A 19381-nucleotide genomic window follows, 5' to 3' on the forward strand; every position below is an offset into this window, starting at 1 on the left:
ACATCTGTGTATGCATGTATGTATATATACGTTTATAAATAATTATAAATGTGTTTATAAAACATGTATTTATTTTATGTATTGACTTATTTATTACATATCAATTTATGTCTAAAATGCCTTTCCTATATCTGCATTCTCACCCTCTTGCTACTGTGACAACGAAATTTCCTGTAAATGGGATAAAGTGATCCAATCCAATCCAGTCCCGGAACAAATTAAGATCCTATCTCAAGGTACCACTGTAGTTTCAAAATTTAAAATCAGCAATTTATTGCCAATCTGTCCAAAGTTTTTAACAAAGTAATTTATATTTAGTTAGGATACACTCCACCAGCTACATTTCTGGATTAAATTAATAATTCAAGTCAATTTATAGGTATTTATTATAAGATTAGTGTAGTCATTTTATGTTGACCGCCGTGACATCTCTAGTTATTCCCTATACAATCATGGGCCAATCATGTTCCTGCAGAAGTTAGGAGTTGTGGACGGCAATGTACAATGTACAAAGTTGACTTAAATCAAAAACTGCAAACCGTTGCAAGTGAGTAGAGGTTGGGGAAGGTTTTAGTGGGATACATAGGTCGCATAAAAGGTGCATGGGTTCCACATCTTCCTGTGAAAGAAAGAGCAATGATTAATGTATTATTACCAAGATTTAAATACCAATTTACATTAACACATTTTTGCTATATAATCCATTATAGTGTATGATGCTGCAGTACTAAAGTACATCAAATGCAGGAATGTTTGAAAATTATCTAGCAAAAGATTTGATTTCCACTCACCCACCTTGTAGGTATCTATGCAGAGAAATGGTAGATTTTAATCTGTATGATCATTTTATCAGTATTGTGAAAGTTATGTTTAATTTCTTCACACCAGTTGAATTGACAGACATAGAACCAATCATTGTGCTATTTTTAGAGGTTGAAGTGGACATGTAATTTTCGATTTACATTTTAAAATAATTGACTGCTGTTTACATCCCGCAATCGGGAAATTTCTTTGTTGCAATAGGAAGAGGGTGAGGATGCAGGAATATATATATATATATATATATATATATATATGTACGTATGTACGTATGTATGTACGTATGTACGTATGTACGTATGTACGTATGTACGTATGTACGTATGTACGTATGTACGTATGTACGTATGTACGTATGTACGTATGTACGTATGTACGTATGTACGTATGTACGTATGTACGTATGTACGTATGTACGTATGTACGTACGTACGTACGTACGTACGTACGTACGTACGTATGTATGTATGTATGTATGTATGTATGTATGTATGTATGTATGTATGTATGTATATATATATATATATATATATATATATATATATATATATATATATATATATATATAATAACTATATATAAATATAGATATATATATAGATATATATATATATATATATACCGGAGAGGGCATGCCACCTTGGGGAAGGACCTGACCTGGAGAGGGCATGCCACCTTTTTCAAACTGAGGATAATGGTCTAGATATGGAGGCTGGAGAGGGCATGACACCTTTTTCAAACTGAGGACAATGGTCTAGATATGGAGGTGCTGATTTTCATCCTGACCGCTTCACACTTAAAAAAACATAGGGGACTACAAAGGAACTGACATGCAATGACAACTGTTGGCTGCACCCCAGGTCAGCAGCAATCATATGGCGCGCACAAAATAAAATCCAAACTCCCCCACCCTTTCCCCATGATGGCACCGTTCACGCGGCAGCCAGTGGCAGTAGCTCTGTCCACTCTTGTTTTTCGTGTTTTACAGCCCTTCTATCTTTTTTTAATTACATTTTGATATTTCTTAATATAAACATTTTACTTTATCGTGCAAATAGAAGAACAAGCGGTGAAATCGGGTGAGAACTGTCTAAATCTGCTGTGTGTGTGGTTGTGTGCGTGTGTCTAGTATGTGTGATCGTTTGTCTTCAACTCTACTAATAGATCCAAGACTGCCTGTCGCACAACTAGAGTCTTGGAGTAGTCTTGAAAGTAAAGTTTTAAAACATTAAAGTATGGAATATAATATATGAAGTAAAGTAACAAATAAAATCTTAAGAGACAATAAAACGTAAAAATAAAGGATAAAAAAGCTGTAAAAAAAGCTTTAAAAACACAGAATATGAGTGACGGTTTAGGGAGCTACTGCAACAAGCAACCGCTTTGAACGCCTATGATGATCATCATATAGGCAGTGTTGACAGATTGGGTGAACTTCCCGCCACACTAAGTGAGTTATAGTTACGGTGCAATTGGTTTCATTTCTTTGTGATACTGCAACCCTGAGGTGCAGCGCACCGTTGACTCATGTGTGTGAGGATCAAAACATGAATATTTAAGTATTTCTCTGAAGGACCGGCACCAAATCACTTGCGGAATGGTATTGGTGCATAATGGTGATTGGGGATAGCTAGTTTGGTGCTTTTGTAGAATCCAGTAAATGCATATTAAAGGCATTGTGGTTTTTGTCCTTCGGCCCTAAAATAGAACACAGACTGACTTATATAGCGGTAGGGGCGGGGTCAGAATGCAGCGACAACACTGAGGCTGACGATAACAGCTGGTGTTAAACCTAAAACCACCACAAAATATAACTTCAGAAATTAGATATTTTTCAGAGTTTCTTTCTTTAATTCATGCATTCAGAACTTTTTCTCACCCTGCACCCATGTTGGCAGCATTTATTTTCAAAGAGATTCCATGTATTTAGAATAAAGTTGTTTACATGACTTTGTTGAGTTTATTTCTCAGATTCCTACAAAATATACATGTTTTTCCTAGCAATGAAAATCACCCTTTGCAAGTATAGCTTTTGCATGGCTGTGTGACACCAGTATGACCTGCCCAGAAGTAGAATTTGAGTCTGAAGCAACAATGGGACAAGGAACTTACACGAGAACCATTCCAGAATGTTCTGGGAAGATGGCCAGGAACAACCCTGGACTTCTTGATAACATGTTTGACTGTTGACGGAAACCAGCTGTATTGATGATGCATTTAATACCCACAAAGCTAAACTCATAGCACACACACACACACACACACACACACACACACACACACACACACACATCTGCTCACACACACGCACATGCAATACAAACCATACTACCTACCAACTCGCCGTTGACAGCGCTCTGGAATCAGTGTGACAATTAAAACAATGGGCAACATTAAAATTTGTGCACTCGACACGTCATAAAAGGCCCTTCAAGGGCCCTTATCCAGTCTGTTTTCGACGGGGTCTGTCCCGACTATTTTGAATAAAGGGGGCGGGACATTTATGCATTTTTGCGCCGTTGGTGGGGGATGAGGTGAGGGATTCACTCCTCTGAGATTTCGCCAAGGCTAAAGAAATTTTTTTCATTCCTCCCTGCAATGTAAAATGCCGCCAAATCTGGTGCCTTTTCTGTCCACTCCTACCAGGCTGCCTTATCCTCATCCAACAAAGATTGACCAGACAGTGGTTGGTTGTGGCTATCATCCAATTACCGGTCCAACAGCAAATGGGCTAAGCAGCAGCAGGTGCGGCTCATCACAGCCACAGAGCTATTTAAATCACCCAGAGCTGAACCACGGTGCTGTATCATCTTTATCAGTTCACTGTAAAGTACCCTCTCGCATTACCTCCTTGTTTCTTCCTTCTCTGATCTTCTACGTGGCCCTAGGACCACGGGTACGCTCCCGACCACGATTAGGACCACATTTCTCGCCTGACGGATCCCGTACCTCTGCCTAGGACCTTTCCCACGGACGTTACGGCTCTCGACCCTCGCATCAGTCTCCCCGGCCTGCTTACACTCCCTCGTGCCTTCGCTTTGTCAGGGTGAATCGCAAGAAAGAGATATCATCACCAGTAAAGCGTTATGCCTGCTTGGGGTCCTTTGCCTCAAATAACACTGCATCCAGCTTGCAATACATCTGAAATCCAGCTTATCCATGACTACGAATCTATGTTGACTATTTATCTATGTTGGCTATTTATCTATGTTGACTACTTATCTATGTTGACAATTTATCTATGTTGACAATTTATCTATGTTGACAATTTATCTATGTTGAAAACTTACATATGTGGACTACTTATCTATATTGACTACTCATCTATATTGACTACTTATCCATCTTGTTCACTACTTATTTATGTATTGTTTATTTGTGCACTTTACGTTGAAGCTTTAAGTCTTATTATGCGTGTATAATGACAATAAAAGAAACCAATTAAATTCAGTTCAATTCAATTCAATCTGACATTTGGTCGACGGACACTTGGTCCCCGGATGTTTGCACGAACGGACGTTTAGTCGACGGACAGTTGGTCGACCGGACGTTTCGACAAACGGACGTCTGGTCGATGGCTTTGTCGCCGGACACTTCGTAGAACGGATGTTTCATCGCCGGATTCGCTCGCTCTCAAAATTATAATCATGAGAGAGTACAGCAAAGTGTTGAAATACGTTGTATGGTCATGTTGAAATACTTTATATGATATTTTTTATCAAACGGAGAACTTGCAATACAGCAAGTTGTTGAAATATCAAAATTATCAATAAACACACTCATTTAACATCGACAGCAATTGACGGCGGTAGACGTCCGATGAACCTTCACTCTCTCTAGGAGAAATTGCAATACAGCAAGGTGTTGAAATACTATATATGGTCATTTTTATAAGTCTATTATCTATTATTTAAAAGTCTTAGTATACTTTTAGCCCGGAACTGTGACATCAAAATAAAAGGAAATAAGTACAATTATTGTATTATTTTTTTTTTAAAATAAGACAAAGTAAATTCTTATATGGTGTTTTTATTAAAACAGTCAAACTTACAAAAGCAAATTCACATATGTTGTTTTTATTAAAACAGTCAAACTTACAAATTATATGCAAAAATTACAAATTATGTACAAAGGAAACTCACAAATGGGAGTTTTTTATTAAAACAGTAAAACTTACAAATTATACACAATGGCTTGTAGGTATTGCAATTTGTTTGCATAGTGATCCGTGTTTTTATAGCCATCCGTGAGCTTTTTCAACCGTGAGTTTTTTCTTTAACAGCTGCGTATGTCTTTTTGGTGTCTCTAGGCATAATACCGCCTGAATCCTGTTGATAATTTTGATATTTCAACACCTTGCTGTATTACAAGTTGCTGTACTGCGTGTTCTCCCAGACAGAATGAAGGTTCATTGGTTGTCTACCAACGTCATTGGCAGCCGGTGTAAAATGAGTGCTCACATTGACAATTTTGATATTTCAACACCTTGCTGTATTGCAAGTTCTCTGTTTGATAAAAATGACCATATGAAGTATTTCAACATGACCATATAAAAAATTTCAACACCTTGCAGTACTCTCTCGCTCACGATTATAATTTTGAGAGCGAGCAAATCCATTGACAAAACGTCCGTTCGACGAAATGTCCGGCGGCGAAGCCGTCGACCAAACGTCCGCTCGACGAAATGTCCGTAAAACGAAACGTCCGGTCGACCAAACGTCCGTCGACCAAATGTCTGGTCACGATGTTAAAGATAACTCTCAGATGTTGTTATACCGGTGGACGTGTTGTACAGATATAACATCTTGAAGAAAATGTATTTAAACGTAGACTAATCTGTTGTATCTGGGGTGAAGAGTCTTTCCAAGGACACTACGACAATATGCACAAGCAGGAGCTAGAAAAGAAGCCTTGATCCTCCGATCAAAGAACAACAATTTTTAGCAGGCCAACTCCACTTGTGGTATCATTCAAGCTTGCATGCTTTTTATATGCATGTATTCGTATCTCAAAATAGTTGCGCATAAAAACAGGGCACACAAAAAAACTGCAAAATGACGGCGCAGTGACACGATGATGTCAGGAAAAAATGGCGCTGTTACGCAAGGGTGACAACATGACGTCATGACGCAAGCAAATGCGGCCGATACTTTAATTTATTTGAAAATGGAGAAAAGATGAACAGATAAATCGTTAAACTAAATTCATTTTGATGTCTATGAATGAAATTCAAGAAAAAAAACGTACCTATCTTGCATAAAACGAAAAAACTTGTTCCTGTCACTGCTCACTCAGGGCACAGCCATCTTACCTAGGTCCCGGGCAGCTGTCTTACGTAGCACAGTGCCGTCTAAACCTAGTTAAATGTGATCTGACTGGCCAGACGCGAGAACCCCTTGATTTTGAAATAAAACTAAATTCCACTTAGCCTTTTATCATTATAATTCGTGTTTGTAAGTGACAACTATTGGAGTAATATGCACCGTCGAAATAATTGAGATATTTTGACATTAGAAGTAATGTTCCCTCTAAGCTGCTCGCGTGCGCAATTGCGCACTACTCTCATCTTCTCTGTGCAGCAGCAATAATATGGAGCGCACCAAAAAAATCCAAACATTTTTCTCCCCATCCCCATGATGGCACCGTTTACGCGGCAGCCAGTGGCAGTAGCTCTGTCCACTCTTATGTTTTTCGTGTTTTACAGCCCTTGGATCTTTTTCTAATTACATTTTGATAGTTCTTAATACATTCCTTTATACACCCTTGTGTGTGTCTAGTCCGTGTGATCGTTTGTCTTCAACCAAAACAATGGACTATAAATGGAAATTAGCCCTCGGCTAAAATCTTACATAAATATGTTCAATAACATGAATATAATTATGTTCATTAATATGTGCTATTTATTACCAGTCCGGTAATAAATGTATGTTCATTAATATGTGCTATCCCTTATTAAATAAATCAAAGCAAAATCATGAAAAAAAATATTGCATATAAATGGAAACTCGACTATCTCGAGTGACACATTCAGCAGAAAAGTCATTTGAATGACTGAGAAATGAAAAGGACAGGTGTGTAAAATAGGGTAAAATTAAAGTGGGATTTGTGCATATTCTAACGGCATTTATGAAGACGTTTTATTTAGAGATATTTTTTCATTCATTTTCTGAACCACTTTATCCACTTGATCACTCGCGGTGGGTGCTAGAGCCTATCTCTGCTGACTTTGAGCCAGGGGCGGTGGACACCCTATATCTGTTACGATCGCGACGCGTAGTGCGACGCGATCGGGGGGGATAGTGAACCCAGGTGCAGAGTCGCTGAAGCAAATGGATAAGGGAAAGGCAGATATGTTGCTCTTGTAGCTTGATTTAATAAACGGGGTAACATAACATAAACAACTTTGCTTGATCACTTATTACAAACGAAAAGAAACCTGCAGCGTGGCGTGGCGTCAATGTGAACAGCATGACTACGAGGAAACACAGGCAATGAAAACAGATGATCCGACAGCGTTCACAGAAAACCATAATGCTTAAATAGCAAAATTAACCTAATCACGTAATTAGCCACAGCTGATAATAATCGTGACATCATGCCAGGAGGGGCAATCCAGCCACTCCTGACAATATCGGTGGACAGCCGATCGCAGGGCACAAGGAGACAGACAGCCATGCACACTCAGACCCATGTTTGTCCAATCAGCCGACAATTCATCTTTTTGGGATGTGGGAGGAAAAAGGAGCACTCAAAGAAAACCCACGCAGGCACAGGAAGAATATGCAAATTCCACACCAGTGGACCGACCTGGATTGAACCCTGGACCATAGAGCTGTAAGGCCGACGCGCGAACCAATCATCCACCGGGCCGCCCATTCATAGATAATAATCATTACATTTTATTATTACTAAATCATTTATGTGCAGTAGACATGTACCTGCTCATGGCAGGTGTGATACTGCTGTGTGCCCATAGCGAGCAATGATGATGTTGCTCACATTGTGCACAGGGAGGTTGTCTTTCTGCCCAGACAAACAAAAAATTTGAGGGAACATTGATTAGAAGCAATATGGCCGTCACAACATCCTACACTTTTGGTAAGAAAATTGTAATTTCTGTAATTAGAAAGCATCAAGATACTTATTTTTTTCAAATTGAATAATTTGATATTTTGCATTTACAAAGACAGCCATATTTACTTCCTTATGATATTGACCCTATTGATGTGCTTTTGATTCATACAGTATCTCAGAAATACCACTTGAGAAATTTTAAAATATATATTTTTAAGGCAATTTTCAAGGTGCGGCTTATGGGCGCGAGCGGTTTATACTACGAGTAAATACGGTAAGTGACCACTGTTTTATTGCTTGATTCAGAAATGCTAAAATTGAAAAATTAATCCCAGAAACACTTTTAATAATAGAGCCTCCCCAGTGTAAACATCCGCTGTCATTTTTTAAATTAGAACATTAGCGTTGTACTCAAGAAATTAAATTAAATGTTATGTCTTACTTATCTTCTCAATGTTAGGTATGACGGTATTCCCTCTCTTCATGTACGAAGCTCTGAAACCATCCACTGAGAGAATTATGAGTGGTGGGCGTACAAATCTAAAAGCACAGTGAAAACATTCATTAAATTCCAAATAGACAACACATTAAAACATCAGATTTCTTCTATCTTCATCTATTATTTATTAAGAAAAACCATAGTCATTTTATTTATAAAAAGCCTACTGTAATTTTTTGTGTATAGTAAGTACACAGTCAATTTTTCTTAAGACCCCTTCAAAAGCCTATTTTCTATTTTCATGCCCCAAATTATTACCATTACTATGTACTATTAGGAATAAAGCCCACAGAAGTCAGCATCGGGCATATAGGAGTGTAAGTTCTGGGACTAATTTGCAGAGTGTCAAGAGTCATTGACAGACAATGTACATAGAAATCTCAAGTTTATTATGATGTTTTAACCTAAACAAAGCTGGCCAGTCATAGAAATTGAGAAAAGTGAGAAATGAGAAGAAGGGATCTCCGTGGATAGTCAGCCTACTCAGAGTGAGACGGAGGCGGCGAAGGGAAAGAAAGCACGGATGCCGGGCTGGCCTAGCTTCTAGGCCAGGGGTGGCCAACCAGTCAGAGACCAAGAGCCACATTTTTTACTGTGTTACCGCAAAGAGCCACATTTTTTACTGTGTTACCGCAAAGAGCCACATCACACACATACCTTTGCTCAGCCAGATTTATTGTAAATGTCACACACCAGCATAGTAATGAAATAAATTGACTCCTCAGTACTAACAGCACAGGCCAGTCATTATCAACAATGAACATTGTGTGCACTGTCTCACACAGACAAACTCTCAGTTCAACCAAGTCCACAAACAGAAATATAATAATTTACAATAGCGTTTTTCTTTTACTATGCATGTTACTTAGTGGGACTTCTGTCATAAAATCAGAGCCTATTTTTGCGCAACATTCGCTCCTTGTGAGCTGTCATTTATTATGAATGGCTTTTAACTAGCGCGCCCACCACGTGGGTGTACACCTCGCTCTCCTATTGGCTGCTCCCGGCTGAGCACTCTCGCCTTGGTCTGCCTCGCAGAGGGTGTGGCTTTTTCAGCCGACGCTCGATCTTTGGGATACTTTTTGTGTGTGCGACGCCGTTCATTGTCGCTTCTGGTTCACGGGAGCTCTCCCACTCTGTTAAAAATGTTTACTCAAATGACCTTGCTCCTACTGGGAAACTTTGAGGTATTTTCATCCCAAGCACATGCGCATTGGACGAAAATACCGTATTGAACTCAAGCGAAGCGCACACGCAAATAAAACACAAATACAATCTTTGATATGGACGGAAGAGCCGCATGAAACCGGGCAAAGAGCCGCATGCGGCTCGCGAGCCGCGGGTTGGCCACCCCTGTTCTAGGCTAAGTAAGCAACCACACCGAGCACCACTTCCAAGTATCTTCATGACCAATGCCAGATCCATCGCCCACAAAATGGTTGATTTGGAACTTCAGCTTGCCGGACCCTATTGCAAAATGATCGTTCAAAAGAACTATCAAGAAATAAAAGCAAGGGGGGGGGGGGGGGGGGGTTGGACTTTACGTGAACATACACATCGAATGGTGCTGCAACAGCAGGATCATTAAAACTCACTGCTTCCCGGATTTAGAGCTCTTGGCAGTACGGTGCAGGCCCTTCTATCTACCTGGAAAGCTAACAATCATCATAGTAATAGTTGTTTACATCCCACCGGATGCTAACGTTAGCATGGCACTGAGCCTCCTGCTTATTGGGGTAGACCTCCCAACTGGGTTAATAATTGTTTGTTCATGTCGAGCTAATGTGGCCAAACTGGTTTTACAAGTGTTTGTTAAGACAGTGGAATGTAAGATAGCTAACTAGCTGGTCTTGCAATTGTTTCCTTGTATTGTGGAATATGGCCAACTCGCTTTGGAACTGTTTGTTCGAAACGCGCAATATAAGATAGGCTGCGGCAGTTTGTGTGTGCTATAAAAATATCGTGTTCGCATTCAACTTAAACCTGCTAATGTCTAACCATATTAGCCCAAAGTTTTGTTTACATAAACTCTGTCATGCATCACTGTTTTAGAAATACATCACTGTTTTAGAAACATTAACCTGAGTTCCTACATAAAGACTGACCTAGTGTTCAGTCAGAGAGAATTGCGAGGAAGGCAGGCTGTGAGAGGTTCACAGCTGTCGCAGCATTCTCCAACCATCCTGCAGTCCGGTAATAAACCTATTTCCTATTTAAATTGATCTCACTCTTTCTTAACCTGCTCCTGAAGTTGTATTTTCAGACCTATCACTGCTCGCGACTATAAACAAACAGCTCGACCACCCCGATGGAGTCTTTATTGTTGCTGGTGACTTCAACAAAGCATGTTTAAACTGTTCTGCCTAAGTTTATCCAGTACGTGAAGTGTTACACCAGAGGAGATAAAACTCTAGACTAGACATGGGCAAACTGCAGCCCGCGAGCCAAATCCAGCCCGCTATGCCTTTTAATCCAGCACGCCGACGTTTTCCAAGTAATGTTTTTTATAATTATTTTTTATTGTATTTATTTATTTATTTTCAAGATGCCGCCATCACGTGGAAGCCATTGGCTATAGCTCTGTCCACTCTTATTTGTTTTTCGTGTTTTACAGTCCCTCTATCTTTTTTAAATTACATTTTAATATTTCTTAATACATTCCTTTTTACTTTTTGTACTTTATACTTGTTACTTTACTGATGAGTGATGAGTATGTTCTGTTTATGTTTCATATATACTGTCAAATGTTTAAGTCAATGTGGCCCCCGGGCCGAAAAGTTTGCCCACCCTTTCTCTAGAAAGCCAATTTATTCGAATATCGAACATGCTTATAGATCCATACATGGCCCGAGGACGCCCTTTCTCAGCTGCAGAACTGTTTTTTCCGCAACATTTGGAAACTTTTTGAACACCACAACCTCCAGGACTATATGGACACTGTACTTTCCTTCATCAAAAACGGCACGGACAATGTCACTGTTAACAAACGGATACAGGTTTTTCCAAACCAAAAACCCTAAATGACCAGTGAGACACAGGCACTCATCAAATGCCGTAACACCGCCTTCAGGTCGGGGGACAAGGTACAATACAGCGCTGCCGGAGCATAGGCAGCATATACAAGGACAATTGAGGAGCACTTCACAGGAAATAACCCATAGAAGATGTGGCAGGGAACACGACATATTACCAATTATAATGACAATAATGTGTCTGTTAACACAGATGCCTCACTAGCAGAGGAGCTGAACTGTTTCTATGCCCGCTTTGAGACTGACAAATCAGACCCAGTCTCAACACATCCAACGCCAACCTGCAGCAGTACACTGGAGCTCCAGGAACATGAAGTGAGACAGGTACTGCGGAATGTGAACACCAGGAATGCCCTGATGGAGTACCTGGGAAGGTGATCAAAGCCTGTGCTGACCATCTTACCAGCTGACTGGTGTTTTCACAAAGATCTTGTAATAACTTTACAGTACAGACGACGGAGCAAACTTGCATGCGTGCCGGAGGCTAGTTTATTGACACTCACAGAGAGGCTTTTAAACCATCAACATCCGGGTCAGTCGGTAATAACGTAATGCCCATCAGGTGGCGATGGTTACGCCCACCGTTATTATATCAATATATTACACTCCTCCGCCTTAAACTATGAAGTCCCCCTAAAGAATTAACCCTTACTTCAAAAATGGTAACTAACTTATTACTGCTAACACTACCATTTGACCCAATATTTCCATCTTTCACATTTCCATCTCAGGAACTCTTTTTCACATTTTTGGTAGGAACCTGAAATATTTTATTCCAGGAACAAAGTTTGAACAACTGATTGATCACAAGTTGTTCAGTCGCTTAGGAGATGCTCTTACTCTTACTGGGTACCTGCCCCCAAACACCTCTGGGGAACTGGCCGCTCGGTGGTCCGGTGTAACTCTTTTGTCACAGGCCACTGAGCCGGGTGAAGGTATTACCGGTGTCTCTTTAGCCTCCATATTTTTCAAAGGTGTACTTCGGTGAGTACGGGCTACCACCTACTGCTCCAGGTGTGCCTTTCCTCTCCACCTCTGCATGGACCACCACCGGGTATTTGTTCGTGACGTCCAGTTGCTCATCTGAAAACGGCAATGTCTCTGGTCTGGATGGTTGGTTGTACAGCAGGTGGTCTATGTGGACTGCATCGGCTCACTCCATCACCACTATATAGGTGACTGGTCCAAGTCTCTTTTCCACTATTCCTCTTGTCCACCTCTACTTTCCTCCACAGAAATTCCGGATCAGGACTGAGTCACCCTCAGACAGGTGTCTCAGCTTGGAGGCGGTCTTATCATGGTAGGTCTTCCGCCCTTGTTGTTTCGCTTCCACCCCGAGATTGAGATCTGGCTTCAGTAAGCTGAACCTAGTCCTGATTTAACGTTTTAGAAACAGTTCTGCTGGAGAACATCCTGTAACACTGTGTAGTTTACTCATGTATGCTATCAGGAAATTAGCCAGCCGGCGCGGCATTGTTTTGGTGACATTTTGTTTCCTTTCATCAAGCACTGGTTTCAGCAGTGATGCTTTCACTGCCTGCACTGCTCGCTCTGCAGCTCCATTTGAAGCGGGATGGTAAGCCGGTACCAAAGTTTGTTTTATTCCATTGCTCAGCAGGAAGGTTTTGTACTCCTGTGACGTGAATTGAGGAACGTTGTCCGAAACAATCTCCTCAGGAAGACCGTAAGACGAAAAGATGTTCCGCAACACCTCAATTACTTTGGCTGCGGTGGTTGTTGCCATTGCGTTGACCTCAAGCCATTTGGAATGACTGTCCACTACTACTAAAAAAAATTGTTGATCTTTTGTGGCAAAGTCAATATGTATTCGTTGCCAAACTCTAATTGGCCACTGCCAGAAGTGTAGAGGTGCTGCGGCTGGTAGCTTCCTCACACTCTAAGAGGCCTCATATTGTTGCACAGTATATTCTATGTCACTGTCCAGCTGCGGCCCCCACAAGTAGCTCCTGGCCACGGCCTTCATCCTGCATCCTCCCTGGTGTCCTTCGTGAAGATCCTGCAGTAGTCGCTCTCAGTGTGCTGGTGGAATGATAACTCGAATTCCCCATAATATGCATCCTTGTTTCACAGACTTCATTTTTCCGGGAAAAATATGGGTTAAGTCTCTCGTCCTGGTTATGACTTAGCCATCCAGACCGAGTCAACTCCAGTACTTTACACAGGACTGGGTCCTTAAGAGTGCTCTTTGCAATCTCCGTAGCCTGCACGGGAGGCTCATCCACTACTGCAAAATAGAAGATGCTGTTTTCCTCCGCTGTGTTATCCTTCCCCTTCCCCGGCAGTCTAGATAAGGCATCTGCATTGGCGTTTTCCGCCGACGTTCTGTACTCGATATTGTAATCGTAAGCCATCAATCTCAGCGCCCAATGCTGCATTCGCAGAGCAGCTAAAGTGGGGATTCCCGACTTTGGGCCCAAAATGGCCAGAAGTGGCTTGTGGTCAGTTATTAAACTGAACTTTCGGCCATACACGTATTTATGAAATTTGGTCACCGCCAAAAATTATGGCCAAAGCCTTTCTCTATCTGGCTGTATTGTCTTTTTGCCTCTGACAATGTACATGACGCAAACGTGATCGGTTTCTCCTCCCCATCTTCCATTATGTGAGACATGACTGCCCCTATTCCATAAGGGGATGCATCTGATTCTAGTCTCAGGGGTTTCTTGGTCTCATAATGAATGACTACTGAGTTTTTTTTACTAACTGTCCCTTCGCATCCCTGAATGCCGCTGCACATTCAACTGTCCATTTCCACTCAACTTCCTTCCTTAGCAGTTGATGTAGGCGGCTGCAGCAGTGTTGACAGATCCTTCATGAACCGACCATAATAGTTCAATAGTCCTAGAAACGACTGCAGCTCAGAGACATTTGTAGGCCGGGGTGCAATAACGATGGCTGCAATTTTCGTCTCAGTGGGGTGCAATCCCTCCTTATCTATCAGATGCCCCAGGTATTCTACTTTCTCCCGCATGAATTCACATTTGGCTCTTTTCACTCTCACCCTGTAGCTTTCTAGACGGCTCAATACCTCCTCCAGATTCCTCAGTTGTTCAATTCTTGTTTTCCCTGTGACCAATATGTCATCCAAGAAACAGGTCACTTGCTTCCACACTCTGATTCACTGTGACTTCACTGTCACATCCTCTCGCTGGTCTAACTGCGAAGATGCTTGCCCAGTCTAGTTTTACAATTTTGAGCCAGTTACGGCCAAGGAGGGCTGGTCTGTCACCTCTTACGTTTGCCAGAGGTAGATCACCACTCTGATTCCCATATTCTACCTTAACAGTTACTTGTCCTATCAAAGGAATGTTCTCCCCGGAAAAGGTTGCCAGCTGCACTTTACTTACTTTTGATGGTCGATGCGAGAGATGCCTCCCATATATTCTTTCGGAAAAACAAGGGTTACAGCAGCTTCTGTGTCGGGCTGCATTTCTAGAAGAGTTCCTTCTAATTTTAACTGTACTGTCATTTCCTTCTTCCAATTTCCAACTGTATTTGCGGGATACATGGCATTCAAGGGATATGACCCAACAAATGCATCATCAACATTTCCTGTTGTCTCACTTATATTATCAGTTACATACAGTGTGTGTCCTTATATATATATATATATATATATATATATATATATATATATATATATATATATATATATATATATATATATATATATATATATATATATATATATATATATATATATATATATATATATATATATATATATATATATATATATATATATATATATATATATATATATATATATATATATATATATATATATATATATATATATATATATATATATATATATATATATATATATATATATATATATATATATATATATATATATATATATATATATATATATATATATATATATATATATATATATATATATATATATATATATATATATATATATATATATATATATATATATATATATATATATATATATATATATATATATATATATATATATATATATATATATATATATATATATATATATATATATATATATATATATATATATATATATATATATATATATATATATATATATATATATATATATATATATATATATATATATATATATATATATATATATATATATATATATATATATATATATATATATATATATATATATATATATATATATATATATATATATATATATATATATATATATATATATATATATATATATATATATATATATATATATATATATATATATATATATATATATATATATATATATATATATATATATATATATATATATATATATATATATATATATATATATATATATATATATATATATATATATATATATATATATATATATATATATATATATATATATATATATATATATATATATATATATATATATATATATATATATATATATATATATATATATATATATATATATATATATATATATATATATATATATATATATATATATATATATATATATATATATATATATATATATATATATATATATATATATATATATATATATATATAATTGTGACTAAACTTTCTTACAAAGGGTTAAAATAAACGACCAGAAAAAGAGAAACTACAATGGGAAACAGAAGGAGCCTCTAAACACAAGAACGGTGTGGAATAAACCTGCCAACTGGCTTAATAATTGTTTGTTCATGTCGAGCCATGTAGCAGAACTGGTTTTACAATTGTTTGTTAAGACAGTGGAATGTAGGATAGGCTAACTAGCTGGCCTTGCAATTGTTTGTTCGCATCGCGAAATGTAAGATAGCCAAACTAGCTGGCCTTGCAATTGTTTGTTCGCATCGTGAAATGTAAGATAGGCCGGCTAAAAGGTCTGTTTCCTTGTATTGTACGATGTGGCCAACTCGCTATGGAACTGTTTGTTCGAATCGCGCAATATAAGATAGGCTGCGGCAGTTTGTGAGCTGTAAAAATATTGTTTGCATACAACTTAAACCTGCAAATGTCTAACCATATTAGCCCAAAGTTTTGTTTACATAAACTCTGTCCGACATCACTGTCTTAGAAATGTTACCCTGTCCTCCTATATAAAGACTGACCCACTGTTCATTCAGAGAGTTGCGAGGACGACAGACTGTGAGCGGTTCACAGCTCTCTCTGTCTGTCTCTCTCTCTCTTTCTGTCTCTCTCTATATTTCTCTCTCTCTCTTTCTGTCTCTCTCTATATTTCTCTCTCTGTCTCTGTCTATCTCTCGCTCTATCACCCTCTCTCTCTCTGTCTCCTTCTCTGTCTCTTTCTCCGTCTGTCTCTCTCTGTCTCTGTCTATCTCTCGCTCTATCACCCTCTCTCTCTGTCTCTCTCTGTCTATCTCTCGCTCTATCACCCTCTCTCTCTCTGTCTCTTTCTCCGTCTGTCTCTCTCTGTCTCTGTCTATCTCTCGCTCTATCACCCTCTCTCTCTCTGTCTCCTTCTCTGTCTCTTTCTCCGTCTGTCTCTCTCCGTCTCAGTCTATCTCTCGCTCTATCACCCTCTCTCTCTCTGTCTCCTTCTCTGTCTCTTTCTCCGTCTGTCTCTCTCTGTCTCTGTCTATCTCTCGCTCTATCACCCTCTCTCTCTGTCTCTCTCTGTCTCTGTCTATCTCTTGCTCTATCACCCTCTCTCTCTGTCTCCTTCTCTGTCTCTTTCTCTGTCTGTCTCTCTCTGTCTGTCTCTCTTTGTCTGTCTCTCTCTTTCTGTCTCTCTCTTTCTGTCTCTCTCTCTCTTTCTGTCTCTCTCTTTCTGTCTCTCTCTTTCTGTCTCTCTCTTTCTATCTCTCTCTTTCTGTCTCTCTCTTTCTGTCTCTCTCTTTCTGTCTCTCTCTTTCTGTCCCTCTCTTTCTGTCCCTCTCTTTCTGTCTCTCTCTGTATTTCTCTCTCTGTCTATCTTGCTCTCTGTCTCTCTGTCTATCTTTTTCTCTGTCTCTCTGTCTATCTTGCTCTCTGTCTATCTTGCTCTCTGTCTCTCTGTCTATCTTTTTCTCTGTCTCTCTGTCTATCTTGCTCTCTGTCCCTCTATCTCCGTCGCTCCGTGTCTCTCTCTCTCCCTCCCTTTTATCCTCTCTCCCTGCCTCCTTCCCTGTGTTTTTCCACCAGATGGCGGCAAGAGCCTGTTCTATCAGGGCCGGAAGAAGCCAACATTGTAGGACATTTTAGACGTTTATGTATGCCCTATGCGTTGCATTTGTAATTTTTAATGCAAGGAATTCAAAATATAATAATGTTGTAAGGAAATGCATGTACTTCTTGGGGGATTTCGTAACTTGGATATATTTTGGATGTTGAGTCACTCATTTCCATATAAAAAAATTGTAACCTGAAACTACCTAGAGGCATTCATAAGTAGAAGTATGACTATACAGTGGTACCTCGACATACGGGTCCCCCGACATACGAGACATTTGAGATACGAGGAAAAAAATGTGAGCAAATATTTATGTTGTGATATGAGACAAATTTTGATTTACGAGCAGAAAGCAAACGTGAAAGGCTGCGCATGATATCATGGGCACTGTCTCTCTCCCCGCAACTCCCTCGTGTTTCTGCAAGCATTGAGCGGAGCGTTGCATCTTTTCAGTGTTTTTTTTCCTGTCGCTAATACGAGAGGAGTACTACTTCACGGGGGAGTTGGTAAGTGGTCGTGTGTTATCCTATTGTGAGGACATTTGTGTGCATCATTTTGGAAATATTTTGATGGGAATACAACACTCAATATTTTGCATCCGAAAGTCAAGTTGGAGGCAGGACAAAAAGAGCCAACCCGATGAGAAGGTATCAAAATTTAAAACAAAATTAGAATTAAGTTTAGCGTAAGATTAAATTAAATTTATTTTTGAGTGTGTCTGCATCGTAATCAAGTTTAGTTAAATTTGTTACGAGCGTGTTGCCGTGGAAAAATTATTCCAACCCCTCTTTGCCCTTCTCTCTCTGTCCACCTCTCTCCCCTCCGAAAAATACATCTAATTTTAATAATACTAAACACATTTTTAAGTGGTCGTGTGTTATCCTATTGTGAGGACATTTGTGTGCATCATTTTGGAAATATTTTGATGGGAATACAACACTCAATATTTTGCATCCGAAAGTCAAGTTGGAGGCAGGACAAAAAGAGCCAACCCGATGAGAAGGTATCAAAATTTAAAACAAAATTAGAATTAAGTTTAGCGTAAGATTAAATTAAATTTATTTTTGAGTGTGTCTGCATCGTAATCAAGTTTAGTTAAATTTGTTACGAGCGTGTTGCCGTGGAAAAATTATTCCAACCCCTCTTTGCCCTTCTCTCTCTGTCCACCTCTCTCCCCTCCGAAAAATACATCTAATTTTAATAATACTAAACACATTTTAGCAGTATTAAACCACTAGTTAATTGTTGCTTTGTTAATAGATAGCGATGTAGAAAAACTAAAAATGTTTTTCCAATTTGATACAGTGTTACCTCGGCTTACGATCGAAATCTGTTCCGAGACTGTGATCATATGACAAGCATATTGTAACTCAAGCGGACATTTCCTATTGAATTAAAAACAATTTAATTCGTTCCAACACTCTGAAAAAACACCCAAAACAGTATATTGGATTGGAAAATAGGTTTTATTTCTTCTAATTCGCCATATATTGACAAAGTAATAAATAACGAGCGTTTTAACACTAATAAAATGTGTTTAATAGATGTAAAATTAGACGCATTTGGCGGGGGGAGAGACAATGACACACATGGCGGAGGTGGGGGCTGTTCGGGGGGACTTTATCCACGGCAACAACGCACTCGTATATGAACAAACACATTTTAATTAACGCATCAAGCGTTGTTAGGAACTTGCCTCCCCTTCTAAATGTTTTGAAAATGACGCACACAAATATCATCACAATACGCGTAATCCAAGCTTTAGAATTA

The 19381-nt window shown here is 39.0% G+C and overlaps 1 protein-coding gene across 3 annotated transcripts in view; it reads right to left on the reverse strand.

Moving 5' to 3' along the window:
- Positions 1–370: 370 nt before the first annotated feature.
- LOC144193032 (autotaxin-like) overlaps positions 371–19381 on the reverse strand; it is a 43486-nt gene continuing 24475 nt past the window's right edge. For all 3 annotated transcript variants that reach the window (XR_013325570.1, XM_077711838.1, XM_077711837.1), the window contains 2 exons: positions 8336–8433; positions 371–619 (listed from right to left, as the gene is read on the reverse strand). Coding sequence is in view for 2 of the 3 variants with exons in the window: in XM_077711838.1 (XP_077567964.1) it covers positions 525–619; positions 8336–8433 (193 nt within the window). In the remaining variant the exon portion in view is untranslated. The remainder of the gene's footprint in view (positions 620–8335; positions 8434–19381) is intronic.

The sequence above is a fragment of the Stigmatopora nigra genome, unplaced genomic scaffold (assembly GCF_051989575.1).
Source record: "Stigmatopora nigra isolate UIUO_SnigA unplaced genomic scaffold, RoL_Snig_1.1 HiC_scaffold_45, whole genome shotgun sequence".
Taxonomy (NCBI): domain Eukaryota; kingdom Metazoa; phylum Chordata; class Actinopteri; order Syngnathiformes; family Syngnathidae; genus Stigmatopora; species Stigmatopora nigra.